We start from the raw sequence: 14,379 nt of genomic DNA on the forward strand, positions 1-14,379 counted from the left end.
CGCCCGCCGCGTGAGGAAAGCGAGTCGCTCTGTGGGGAAAGCGAGTCGCTCTGTGGGGAAAGCGATTCGCTCTGTGGGGAAAGCGATTCGCTCTGTGAGGAAAGCGATTCGCCCGCCGCGTGAGGAAAGTGAGTCGCTCTGTGAGGAAAGTGAGTCGCTCTGTGAGGAAAGTGAGTCGCTCTGTGAGGAAAGTGAGTCGCTCTGTGAGGAAAGTGAGTCGCTCTGTGAGGAAAGTGAGTCGCTCTGTGAGGAAAGTGATTCGCTCTGTGAGGAAAGTGATTCGCTCTGTGAGGAAAGTGAGTCGCCCGCCGCGTGAGGAAAGTGAGTCGCTCTGTGAGGAAAGTGATTCGCTCTGTGAGGAAAGTGATTCGCCCGCCGCGTGAGGAAAGTGAGTCGCTCTGTGAGGAAAGTGAGTCGCTCTGTGAGGAAAGTGATTCGCTCTGTGAGGAAAGTGATTCGCCCGTCGCGTGAGGAAAGTGCTAATACAGATCGACCGCCGGCCTATCAGTGGGTAAGTCAGTAGCTACTGGTTATATCACCTGTTTAGCATCCTACAAGCCAGCGCTTTGATGGGCGTAGCCTGTTGCTTTCACTCTCTCCCTCGCTCTCTCTCACGCGCTTCCGGTAGAATTGTCCATAAGGCCCATACAAGGAAATTCCGCCCCCGTTAACGTCAAAGGGGACGCATGATCTCAAAAAACTTGCCGAAACTTATGACTAACCGGAAGTAGTATTTTTGACAAAGAAATACTCCCATCAAACGTCCACCTTAACTTTTGAAACTTTGTCTATGTTTAGTATGGGATTCCAAGTCTTTAACAGTGTAAAAAGATCAGTATGCATGAAACAGCATTTCACCCCCCCTTTAGTCACAAGTTATGAGTGATGAGATAATCTTAGTTTCTCTCTCTGGAGAGTTTGGTTGCCCCAACCACAGTGGAATAAAAAAAATTGTTCCACATGAATGCATGTTTAGCAACAAAAAAAACAACTCATTGTCAGATTATGTTCAAGAGTAGACAGAAAGTTTACATTTCACTAAAAACGTGTTTTTGAAAGAAGTCTCATGTTCACCAAGGGTGCATTTATTTGATCAATTATATTAATTGTTGAAAAATAATTTGAATAATTAAAAATATTTATATATTTAAATACATTTAAAATTGTATTTCTTTCTTTTGATTTTCAGCATCATTACTCCAGTCTTCAGTGTTGCACGATCCTTCAAAAATCATTCTAATATGCTGTTTTCATTGCTCAAGAAAAGTTTTTTTTTTTAATGATTTCTTGCAAGGATGCGCACTTTAAAAAATACACTGGAAATGGTACACAATCTGGTCTTTTTTCACATACTATTCTTAACGTGCCATGAGTTGAGACACACTAATGCTAATATTTCATTCTATATAGGACACAACATGTGGGAATTAGGATTCTGCCTGTGTTTCTTATAGTGTTCATGGTTTGTGATGCTAGGATAGATACATAATGGTTTAACCAACACTATCTCACGCGACCAATTCGTACATTTGTAAGAAGTCTCTAATTGGTATGAATTTGTACAATCTCACTCGTATAAATTTGTACAATTTGTTGAAACCGCAGTGAAGGGTTTCGGGGTGGGGTTACAGGGAGGTAATTCGTACGAAATCATACAAATTGGGCAACTCGTCAAATATGTACGATTTAGTAAAAATCATAGTGACATCGTACAAATGCGTACGAATTAGCCACCTTGCAAATTAAAATACCGGTATGTACAAATTGTTGTGAGATCGGCTTGATAACACAAGTCTCAATATTGTCCTAAACCTGTTTGGGCTCATCTCTCTTTCTCATCATATCATGTTGGAGCAGCTTGCTTTACATTCTTAGAAACCTGACTTGGGATCCATCATCCGTTTCCTTCAGGTGAAAATATTCTGTCCAGGCTTGTTTAAAGGTCCCAAACTCCAATGTTATTTGACTATTGTTGCTTCAGTATAGCTTTCCCCTCAGGCAGCAAACTACTTGATTCTGCCCAGTTTGTTCCTCGAAGCTTACAGGCTTTGTCTGTGGAACCTCATTTACGTCCAGTTTTACAGCCTGCCTATTCATGGCTACGGTGTGATTGGCATTTGAAAAGCGTGTTTTATCCAGGCCTGTAGCTGGCTATGCTCAGGTTGAGCTGTATGTCGATGACCCCAAGGGAAAATCATTCTGTAGTGGACACTCTATGCAAACAAGCCAAAGAACAGGACAGGACTTTACTGAATCACTGAACTGAAATAACCCAGGTCTGTTTGTGTTGAAAGGAATGAAAAGTATTTGTACATGAGAACTGGTGTGGTTGATGTTAATGTTTGTATATCATTTTGAAATCAGATCCATATATCCGTTTCCAGAACTGCAACAGCATGCGAGATGGAGAAAACTGCCATTTGTTTGTATTATGTATCAGGTTTGATGCAACTTTTTTAATGACTTAAACAGAAGCATTTTGTAATTGGTTAATTTGTTGTCAATAAAAACGCAACAACAATCATTTATTCATTAACTTGATCCAAAATTTAGACATTGGACAGCATATGGATGGACCTATTGAGGGTCAACTGCTATACAGTCTTCAGAAAGGATGCTGAATGGGCATATAGTATATATGACCCTGTCATCACATTCTGAATGAATAAGCTATCTTTCAGCAGTCATTTCAATAAGGCTTCAATTAAACTATATTATATTGAACAAGAGAGATGCTGAGCATTTAATTCCTGGAGAAAGACAGCAGTGTTTTTGACCGAGTGGCGGTGGGTGGTTGTGAGTGAGGATGTGAAATTACATTCACATGGGCTGTCCTTTGTTCTCTTTGGTGGAGATTCCACGCCACTTCATTCCCATAATCCTCTGTTTGAACCTCTTTCGCCCCTCCCTTCTCCTTCCCATTTTTTCGTTCACACTATCTTCTCCACCCTCCTTCTTAGCTCGCTACTTTTGTGTTTCCCCACCTCTTTACTGTCTTTTCTTCTTCCCCCTTCATTTTCTCCCCAGGCGCCCATCTCTCGCCTGTCCTCTTTCTGTCTCTTAGACGTCTCTCTATATGCCTTATGGATGCTATAAGATGGATGGACTACAGAAATGAAATTAAAAAAGCATAAGAAAAAAAAGTGTATTTTTTTTAACTACAGCAGAGCAGAAACGTATTACAACATTATGGAAGACCTGTCAGCAAAATTTCCCTTATTTACATTCAAAGTCTTAACAAGCACAGAATAGCATAGTGCTTTCTGAGGGGCTTCAGGGTCAGCCCTCGCTCATCCGGATTCAACAAGAAGCACTGTTTGCAACCCATTTTCCATTTTATAATCTAAATATTTCTTGCGAGTGTGACCTTACAATTTTGATAACTTTTGGACATGCACCCATTATGAATCATTCACATTTTTTTTTTTTTTTTCATTTTTTTTTTTAGAAATAAAAGTAATTCAATGAAATTTAGTTTTCAAAATCATGTTGACTTTAAAATGCCCCTATTATGCTAGCTTAGCTTAGCATAATAAATGGAATCCTATGTTGCCAGCTAGCATGTCCCAAGTAAAAGTGATCCACATATAGGAAAGAAGTTAAATAAGCCCTATTTCTAAAATCGGTGGAGTTTTCCTTTAAAGGGCACCTATTATGCCCTTTTTTTTTTTTTTCAAGATATAAAATAAGTCTCTGATGTCCCTAGATTATGTAAAGTTTTAGCTCCAAATACCCCACATATAACTGTTCTATCGCATGTTAAATTTGCCACTTTTTGAAGGGGTCAGCAACAAACACTGTTTTTGTGTGTGCCTTTAAATGTAAATGGGCAGCTTGTTCTTTGTCCACATTTAAGAAGAGGGCAGGGCTTCAATAGCTCATGCAACAAACAAACAGGTTTCCATGTTTCATGTTTCCAGCGGTGCTAAGCCTTATATATTCAAGTCAGACAATGATAGAGAGCAGGGAATATATACTGCACTGAGTTTTACATGGGGTATTCCAGAAAGCAACATTAACTTACCATCACACATATACCTTGAACTTAAATTTCAAATTTAAAACCAAATGTAAAATGCGCGCTGCCACTCTGGCATTCATAACGGAGCAGTGCGGAGCAAAGCGAGTGTTTTTAATGAATTCCTAAAGTTAAGCCTCCATAGGCATGAACTTAAAACATGCCAGACTGGACTCGCACCGTGAATGAATGCCCTTGTGGCAGTGCTTGTTTTACTTTTGGTTTAGAATTAGCACCAATTTGGAGGCGGATTGCTTGAATGGGTTCATTAGCCTCTTGTGAGTTGCAATGGCTATATACCATGAAAGTTACCGTTTTCTTGGAACCAAAAGTTGAGTTTATCTGTTTACTTATCCTTAAACATGTCACATAACCTGCTTTCTGGAATACCCCACAGCTAAAGTTTAGTTTAATTACAGTTTTAGCTTCTGTTGTCATCTTGCTTTTATCCACTATTAGTATAAGCCTGATGTGGACCCTGTCTGAATGATGGCCAAAACTTTGCTTTTGAGTCTTATGAAGTTTATTGTACAGCACACAGAAGATGATGTGTCTGTTTTTAGAAAATCACTGTATGAGCTGAATAAAAGGCAGTACGGAGAAGTGCGCACTAATCTTATCCATGAACACTCTCTCTCCTTTGCATTATCATCAGCATAACAAACTACACAACTTTACTTACAAATAACAGTAAACAAATACCAGTCCTTCTCAAAAAATTAGCATATTAAAAATATAAAAAAGCATATTGTGATAAAGTTCATTATTTTCCATAATGTAATGAAAAAAAAATAACTTTCATATATTTTAGATTCATTGCACACCAACTGAAATAATTCAGGTCTTTTATTGTTTTAATACTGATGATTTTGGCATACAGCATGGCACCCCAGACCATCACTGACTGTGGGCACTTGACACTGGACCTCAGGCATTTTGGCATTTCCTTCTCCCAAGTCTTCCTCCAGACTCTGGCACCTTGATTTCCGAATGACATGCAAAATTTTCTTTCATCCAAAAAAAGTACTTTGGACCACTGAGCAACAGTCCAGTGCTGCTTACTTGTAGCCCAAAAGTGGCTTGACCTGTGGAATGCGGCGCCTGTAGCCCATTTCCTGCACACGCCTGTGCACGGTGGCTCTGGATGTTTCTACTCCAGACTCAGTCCACTGCTTCCGCAGGTCCCCCAAGGTCTGGAATCGGTCCTTCTCCACAATCTTTCTCAGGGTCCGGTCACCTCTTCTCGTTGTGCAGCGTTTTTTGCCACACTTTTTCCTTCCCACAGACTTCCCACTGAGGTGCTTTGATACAGCATTCTGGGAACAGCCTATTCGTTCAGAAATTTCTTTCTGTGTCTTACCCTCTCGTTTGATTTTTTTTAAACCGTTTTATCTAAACAACCTAGTTGAGCTGTAATAAAGTGTGCTCACCCTTTATATCTCCATTATAATGTATGCTCATGAGTCATAGCAATAAGTAAAATCATGACAATTCACAGACATTTTTATATACAGTATTTTTACTCAGCCAAGACATAAATGCTAGACATTGCATAGACAAGATTGCATAGTGAAATCTTAAAAATGACTTCATACAGTTATCACAAACGGATAGAAGTGCCATGGAAATTAATTGATTAAAAAAAGGTGTGGGAACCCTGTGCTGTAATTCTGTGAACATTTGTAAGTATCAGGGGCGGCTAATTGAAAAACAGCTCTCAGTCTTGTTGTGTCCTGAATGTTTGTGTGTTTGAATGACAAGGGAATAAGGGTGGGTGGAAATGACTTGGTGAAGAAGTGTGGGAGTGTGTAAATAATTCCTCTTTGCTTTATTTCCATAGAGGATAATGCAGGTGTTCCATTATTCATGTCTGCCTGGTATTAATGCACACTCTTTGTGTGTGCGTGCACATTGTATTTGTTTGACTATTATAATTACACGCTCACTTTTGCTGTGCAAGTGTGTGTGTTTGTGACAGAGAGAACATTGGTAAAGCCAGATAAGGCTGCAACAGGGGTTGTTGTTTATGCGCTTTTGGAGTCTATTCCAAATGTATTCTGAAGCGATTCATAGTATTCATCATAATAATGCCTCTGAATCTTTATTGCATGATTTATCTTCTCTGTCCGTCTCCCTCTCTTTTGCGCAAACACATGGAATATTTTTCTCTCCACTTCTTATCCTCCTTCTTTACACTCTGCATCATTTTGTGGGCTTCAGTTCTCGATTTTATTACCTGTAAATCTGTGTGTAGGGCATGTATTATGCAACGGGGGAGATGTGTCAAACTGTATCTTACTGCACTAAATATATTGGCTTGGAAATAGGCAGGACTGCTTCATTTAAACAGGGGTTGTCTTGTGACCATCCATTTTATAATATTTGTTTTATTGTTTTGATTCTTACATAATGTGAAGGTGTTTTTGCACTCATGCCAGACATAATCATTGGTTGTGACTCATTTTATCTTTTGGTCTGCATCCATCAGACTCCAGTGAGAAGGACATTAAATAAATATACTCTTATGAGTATCAAGGCTGTATTTATTTGAACTCAAATAAAATAAATATTGTGAAATATTATTACAGTTTTAAATGTAGTTTATTCCTAAAATGGCAAAGCTGAATTTTCAGCAGTCATTACTCCAGTCTTCGGTGTCGCATGATTCTTCAGAAATCATTCAAATATGATGTTTTGAAGCTCAAAAGCATGTACTTTTATTAATGGTGTTATTATGTAAATGTCTTTACTGTTACTTTTGATATATTCACTGTGTCCTTGCTGAATGAAATGTCTATTTAAATCCATTCATCCATCCATCCCTTTTGTTAATTTTCTGCTAAAATACCAGTATTATGGTGAATGTAGACTATGCTGCCATGATATAGGATTTTGCTTATACCACCCATCGTTAATCTCTTAGGCTTTTCCCAGTTGGACAGTACAAGTTTCCCGTAGTTCACGAAGATCAGTGGATTTAGTCATGGCAATTCCAGTCATGTAGTCACACACTGATTCATTAAAATAGTCTATGATAATTCCTCTTTTCATTTTGTCCCAGGACTTAAGTACAAGGGCAGTGAGGACCTGAAGGTTTCCATGGTGATGTTTATTTGTGTGTGTGTGTGTGTGTGTGTGTGTGTGTGTGTGTGTGTGTGTGTGTGTGTGTGTGTGTGTGTGTGTGTGTGTGTGTGTGTGTGTGTGTGTGTGTGTGTGTGTGTGTGTGTGTGTGTGTGTGTGTGTGAGAGAGAGAGAGAGGGGGGTTTTTTTGTTCTTTTTTTCCTGTCTGGCCAAAAGCAGTAAACATAATGCCAGTCTCTCTCTCCCCTTGTTTCCACACCAACTGCTACACACACACACTCCATAAATGTGCCCGACCCCCTCCCATAAGACCCCCCTGTGGCAGTCTGTGTACCTCCTCCCCCCATTTCCTCATCACAGTACCTTCATCAACCCCTATTTACCCTTCACAAAGGCCTGATGGGAATTCACCATCCTCAAAGTGGAGGAGGGGTTTACACAGACTCATCTTTTCAGACAGTGTGACTGAAATTAGACACTGGGTTTCTTCATTGCTTTTTGCTTATATCAGACATTTAATAGTTAAATATTGCTTCTGATTGTTGGTCTACTACAGCACCGGTCAAATTGTGTTTGTGTTTGTTTTACTGTCTCTTATGCTCAGTGGGGCTGCATTTATTTATTATCAATAATAATTTGTTTGATATTTTTCAATATAAAATAAATGTTTTCTATGTTAGTTTTCTTTTTTTTAATGTAATAATTCCTTTGATGGCAAAGCAGAATTTTCAGCAGCCTTTCCTCCAGTGTTCAGTGTCACTAGCCTAGGAATCTAGATGCACCCTAGTGGCAGCAAATCTAATCTGCCACGGGTGTGTAGCAACTCTCAATACACGTCTGAGCTGTGAAAACTAATCTCTGGTCGGGCCAATTGCATCGTGTATAGAGTCGGTGGGCGGAGCTTAACATGATGATGGCAGAGTTGCGCTTGTGTGCTACTAGTAAACACAGAAGCTGGCGAACGGCGGTCTTTCGAATCAGCTTTGACCGTGACTCTGGAAGACTTGGAGTTAAGCTTTTCTCTGAGAAAAGAACAGCACTGAAGTCATTCTTAAAAAGGGAAGATGTGTTCGGAGTTTTGTCGACCAGATAGAGTGAAAGTTTAATCTGTCATCGAGCTCAGCTTCACGTTACTCTGGTTGTTTGTAGCGCTATCCAATCACGTCCAGAGGGAGTTTGAAAGACAACCATTTATCCCGCCGCTCGGATTGAGCCCTGTCAATGGTGAGTTTCCAGACCAAACATCTTGATGGATCTGGCTTGTCAGGCTAGTGTCACGTGATCCTTCAGAAATCAAAAACAGCTTATTAGAATTTTTTTAACAATGTAAAAGTTTCTACTGTCACTTTTGGCCAATTTACAACATCCTTCTGAATAAAATGAAACCCTAGTGACCCTAAACGTTTAAACAGTAAAGTATATTAGCCAACTGATAAATTATATTGTATTATAATTTTATTGTATTATAATTAATCATCCATTTTGATGGCAGCACTATTAATTACACTGGTGTAGTCTGAGTAATCATTATTACAGAAAAACAATGAAATAATTGTTTAACTAAGTTTCACTGCCGATGACGCTGCCTATTGAGTTAGGCAGTACGACCAAGTCAGAGCTCTCAGACAAATCAAAGTTTACAAGTTGTAATTAAAGTTCTACGAGGACATAAACACCCTTTACAACTACAAATTGCAATGTTGTAATTACGGTAATTTCAACATGCTGTAAATGCACCTTTATGATCATTGTGTTTATCAATGGCCAACGCTAATTGAGTACTGGATGGGTCAAGATGGATCCAGCCATTAGTTATAATTTTTACACGTCTTAAATAATCTCAAATTAAATTCTATTGTATAACATAATTCTTTATTTTGTCCATTGTGATTTCTGACTAGTTTCTCTCACGCAGTGGATGAATGCAGCTACTGGAATTGTAGGTAGAATGGTTGACTTATTTAGTCTTAGCGTTAATAGATGGGGGTGAAGCAGATGGCTTAGGATGTCCCACCATCTACAGGATGAAAGAGACCGTGTTGAATGTAACCAAGAGAGACAGACAATGCAAGAAACAAGGATGGTGATGCAGCAAATATAGACTCTGGGCTGCTTGCTATAGCTGTCCTACTTTCTCCATCCCCTTCAGAGCAGAGAGGAGGATGGGATAAGACATGGTGTGTGTATATGAGTGTGACGTTGTCGAATAATTGTACTGCCCAATCAGTTGTCTTATAGTCACTGCTTAAAATCCAGATTCCTGTCTGTGTAAATGTTTTTTTAACCCAGTTAAGACCATTTTCAGTGCCATAAATGACATCATGCTCCTTTAACTATGGTGTGTATGTAGTTCTAAGCATACCCAACACACTACCTTGTGCCCTCATTAAAGGCTGTGGGACTAAAATAGCTACAACACACTATATGACAGTGTGTTACAACCAGAAATGACCTCTGTGTTATCAGTGTATTGCATTTGTTTGTGTTTGGAAAAAATCTCAAGAGGTCATGACTTCATTGTGAATTTTACCAAAATACTTGTCAAGGTCAGTCATGGGATTAAGAGAGATCAATACAAGGTCACGGGTAGTAGTACAAATGGGAGCTTTATATAAAGCAAAATGTATTGGCTGTTGTTAAAATTGTAGTAGGATTTAGCTCCATATTATGCACCTTTATAATAACTTTTTTATTATAAAAACCTTGAAGTAACGTTATATGGTTAGACAAGGTTTTTGCACCATCATTTCTTATATTTAATTTTACATGGCCTCTCTTCCTCTGAATTATTGTACCTGTGAACAATACAAGTTGACACCATTATGCTAAAAAGTATGCATAGAAGTATTTCCTACTAAAGCAACTAGTGGTAACCATATCAGTAGCAGACTGAAAAGAAAATATCAATAGCCGACTGGTGGGAGTGGCTGTGGGCGACAACATGCCCAGTGTATTATGGTTTTCTGACCTATTACCTTACCTATGAGGCAAGACGACAAACTTGTTTGCTGTTTTCTCTAGTTAAGGGTATTTGATAATCCATTATACTTGCATAATCAGACAATTTCACAGTGAAACTGGGAAATCAATGAGGAAGATATGTTGGATGGGGATTGATTTTATCCAGTAGAAGTTGATTGGAAATGTTTTTTTTCCGTAATGTCGTAATTCGTAACCCATTTTGTCAAATCATCAGCATACATAACCCATTATACTTGCATAAACAGACTTATTTCACTGTGAAATAATGAATACGGGGGAAAAACATTTTTTCATCTGAATTTTTTTTGTCCATTTAGGTGTTGATTGAATCATGGAAAGAAAGAAAAAAAGCATGGATAATTTGTACACAGTTGTAGAGACCAATTTCTGTTGTTATATTATGTAAATATGGTTGGTCATTTGTTGAAGTTCAGATATCACACCAGTGACACTTTCTGAACAACTCAGATAGTAGTTTACATATGTGGTCTGATAAGGGAGCTTTGTGTTATGAATGGCATATGATAAACTCTTATTTCAAATGAACAAGAGAAAAAAAATCATTTTTGCCTCAAATGTCTCTCTTAATAAAGAAATTCATATTTTATGTATTTCTGTGTTTCAGTCGCTGATCTTCCTGGGCTGTGTAGCAGCAGCTGGGCTTGGTGTGAATCTGCTGTGCCTGGCCATCTACCTGAGCTGCCTGTGCTGCTGTCGGAAGGATGAGGAGGAAGAGGAAAGTAAGAAATCCAACTCTTGCTGTGTCACTTGGGCTGCTGTTGCTGCCGGACTCATCTGCTGGTACGTACCACCCACTGTTCTCACACTGAGAGGATAAACCCGCTCAAGATGCGGGCAGCATAGTTAAACACTCAAGTGCGGGTGTAAGAAGTATATGGGAGAATTATGTGGTTATATGTTCGTGTTTATTTATTTCTGTCATGGTTAATCAGAATTTAAAATGGAAGATTGTTGTCATCTGTCACACAAATTGAAATGAGTGATGAATCAAAATGGCAACTACTAGCAAAATCCCTTTTGGCTAATTACCTCACTTCTGGCTGACATATCTACTTCATTATGTCCCCACCTCTTTTTGGTTTTTATTATTATTTTGCTTTGTGTCTCTTCCATCCATTTCCTCTCTTCATTTCTCTGTCTGAGAATTGGGATGTTTTCTTCTTTATCGGTTCCCCTATTAGGCCGGAGACACACTGCAAGCGTGGCGTTTCTGTTGCGTGTCAGTCGCGGGGCGGCTGCCTGGCGTTTTCTCCTTCTTTGCACACCAGAAGCGTGTCTGACGCAGCGCTGCTGCTGGTATTGATGTACAGGGAAGCCCTATACTTCATGTTAAATATAAATATATTGCCTATTGATACAGCAAAGACAACGTCGGCAGTAGCCTATTGACCATACATATCTATGGTATTGACGGCAAAATAGGCTATTTCGTTGTGTATTGACAGGTTTAATATTTCAAAATCGATAATTATGTAATTTTTTATTATTGCAATTAGGCCTATATCTGCATTTAAGTTAACCTACAGACTTTCAAACATGAAAATGTCATTTATTAATATGTATTCGTGTCAAAATGGCATATAAACATCTTTTCCTATGCTATTTTGCCTAGAAACGCTTCGAACACTGCACGCTTGCAGTGTGTCCCCGGCCTTATGCGGTTTGCCCCAAGGGTCAGTTTTAGGACCTTTTCTTTTTTTCACTTTATATGCTACCCTTAGGTGCCATCTTTAAGAAGTATACGATCTCCTACCACAGCTGACAATACACAATTTTATCTGCCAGTTAAATCTTATAATATTTATACTTTGATTGTGCTTTGCAACTGTTTCAACTTTTGAGGATTAAATGTTTGATGGCTAGTCATTTTATGTAAATAAAAGCGAAATTTAGATTTTAGGCCCCCTTTAGATGTCCTTCTGTGTTTAATTTGGGTTATCTTTCTGACCGTGTTCAACCTTATGTAAGAAGTTTTAGGGCACTATTTTAACGGTCTAAACACATGGTCTGAAGCGCATGGCACAGGCTCACTAAGGCCGTGTCCAAATCCACTTTTGCAACAGTCTGCGAATTAGATGCATGGTCTAAAAGGGTTCTCCCTAGTCTCTTAAAGGTGCACTATGTAGTATTTTTGCAGTGAAATATCCAAAAAACACTAGGCCAGTGTTATACATTTTGTTCAGTTGAGTTCTTACAATATCCCAAATGGTTCCAACTATTTGTAAATTGTGAGAAAATTGCTATTTTAACCAAGGAGCCGGGTCATCTGAGCATAGCGTCTGAGGTAAAAGCGCTTTACTCTTAGCAGTGTGAAATAAGTGTCACAGCAGCCACTGAGCAAACGCACAGAGTAACATCATAACATCATTTTAAACACACTTTAATGTATCTAATATGATAAACAGAGCTACATTACTGTCCCGACTGTCCCGTCATAATAAAAGTCCCGCTGCTTGTGTGCCGTTCATCTCATTAATCACTCCAGCGGCCTTGCTTAGCTCCACAACACTCGGTCCTGCTCTGCTTCACACTACAGTAACGTTAATGACCACATCCATCAACATGATTTCTGCCTGAGCCCTATTTTCCACCAGCTGTGAAGTGAAGACCACATGTCCCAAGATTCTGAGCTTAAACTTGGCGTCATTAAACTATGGCTTTGTTTTGAATAGGTGCCTTCTAGAGGACGGAAAAATTGCATAGTATGCCTTTAAAGAGTCATGGTTTTGTTTTGAAAATAACATGCAATAAACCCACCAGAGTCTCATCTCACATTCCCTTTAAAAGCGAGTTGCATTTACACAATGGTGGATTTGCTATTTACATGGTGGAATTTGTTAGCAGAAAGACTGAACGCTTCTCCAGAGAGGAATCCTTTTATTTTTCATGCACTGCGTGCAGAATTATTAGGCATACTGATTTTCTGATCACAGTTTTTTTTTTCAGGCGCATTTTACCAATTCCAAACGACATTAATCGTAATGACTATTCATTTTGAAAAAAGCCTTTAGGTTTTGTTTACTTATTAAGGTGTGCAGAATTATTAGACATGTTTTCTTTTACAGATAAAATGAGCCAAAACAGAGATTTAACTCAGACTGAAAAGTCAAAAATAATTAAATGCCCATGAGAAGGATACAATAATGCAATACTAGACATTGCATTTAAGGTATGACCCTTGGACAGTGAAATGCTCAGTAGGTCAGTAAGGTCATACAAAAACAGGTGAAGAAAAGACAAATGTTAACTGCAAATTAATTAAGGTGAGGAATTGAGTGTGAAACCATCAGGAACCGTTTGGTCTCCAGTGCCACCATTTTCTAGTACTGCAACCTACCTGGAGTGTCAAATAACAGGAGAGTCTCAAATAACTGCTCCATTTTTATTGACTGTAGAGATTTAACAGGACACCTAGTAAAGGGACAGCCTCTGTTTCTCCCTCACTCTCATTTGCACTCAATTTCTTTCTCAGAGGTTCAGTTTATTCTCTTGCTCTATAAAAACGATGGTTCACTTGTTCACTTCGGGTAGTGCTGCTCTGATGCAGAGAGCAGTCTACATTCCTGTCTAAACACCATACCCCTGACCGGCGATAGAAACAATCCAGTTTTGTTTTGGGCCACATTGTCCGTCAGGTCTGAGTTGGAGGAGGGGTTGTGGGAACGCTCAGAGTTTGACTAGTGTTTAGGACTTTAACAGGGGGTTGAATAGCCTTGGACATACCGAGACGGCCCTTTGACTTCTGCTCAGACACGGTGCAGTTTTCTGCCTCCGCCATCCATTAAGAGCAAGTGGTATTCACTTCTTCACAGCTTCTGTTCTTGGTGACCATGGCTGTCAAGCTCCAAAAAGGACCAAAAAAAAAAAAACAGGTTAAAAGTACTAAGAAAGAAGTCCATATGACTTAAGCCATATTATAATTTTTTTTACAGTGAACAGAAACCGTTGATACTAAAACTGTTTCAGCTCGTAAATATCTTTCTCCCTCTTGCATTTGTAATGATTTGGCAGTGGAAAGTATCAGTGACATAAAGCTATCTTATGACTTCAGAAGACTTGAAATGTATAGATCACTTCATTGCTTTATGTAAGAGGTTTTCAAATCTTTTGATGGCATATACCCCAACATTTTATGACCTTTTTGTGAGGGGCCATCTTTGTCAAAACTATGTATGTGTATATTTCATGCATACATAACATTTCATGCAGGAAGAAGAAATGGAGCATGATTATATCATAGACGTGTTTACACATAGTTTACATAGAAACTAGAGTAA

General features: G+C 38.9%; 1 protein-coding gene across 5 annotated transcripts in view; it reads left to right on the forward strand.

Moving 5' to 3' along the window:
• ttyh2 (tweety family member 2) overlaps positions 1 to 14,379 on the forward strand; it is a 77,688-nt gene that overhangs the window by 20,022 nt on the left and 43,287 nt on the right. For all 5 annotated transcript variants that reach the window (XM_067430153.1, XM_067430155.1, XM_067430156.1 and 2 more), the window contains exon 2: positions 10,707 to 10,882. In XM_067430153.1, the coding sequence (XP_067286254.1) occupies positions 10,707 to 10,882 (176 nt within the window). The remainder of the gene's footprint in view (positions 1 to 10,706; positions 10,883 to 14,379) is intronic.

The sequence above is a fragment of the Pseudorasbora parva genome, chromosome 21 (genome assembly GCF_024679245.1).
Source record: "Pseudorasbora parva isolate DD20220531a chromosome 21, ASM2467924v1, whole genome shotgun sequence".
NCBI classification, from domain to species: domain Eukaryota; kingdom Metazoa; phylum Chordata; class Actinopteri; order Cypriniformes; family Gobionidae; genus Pseudorasbora; species Pseudorasbora parva.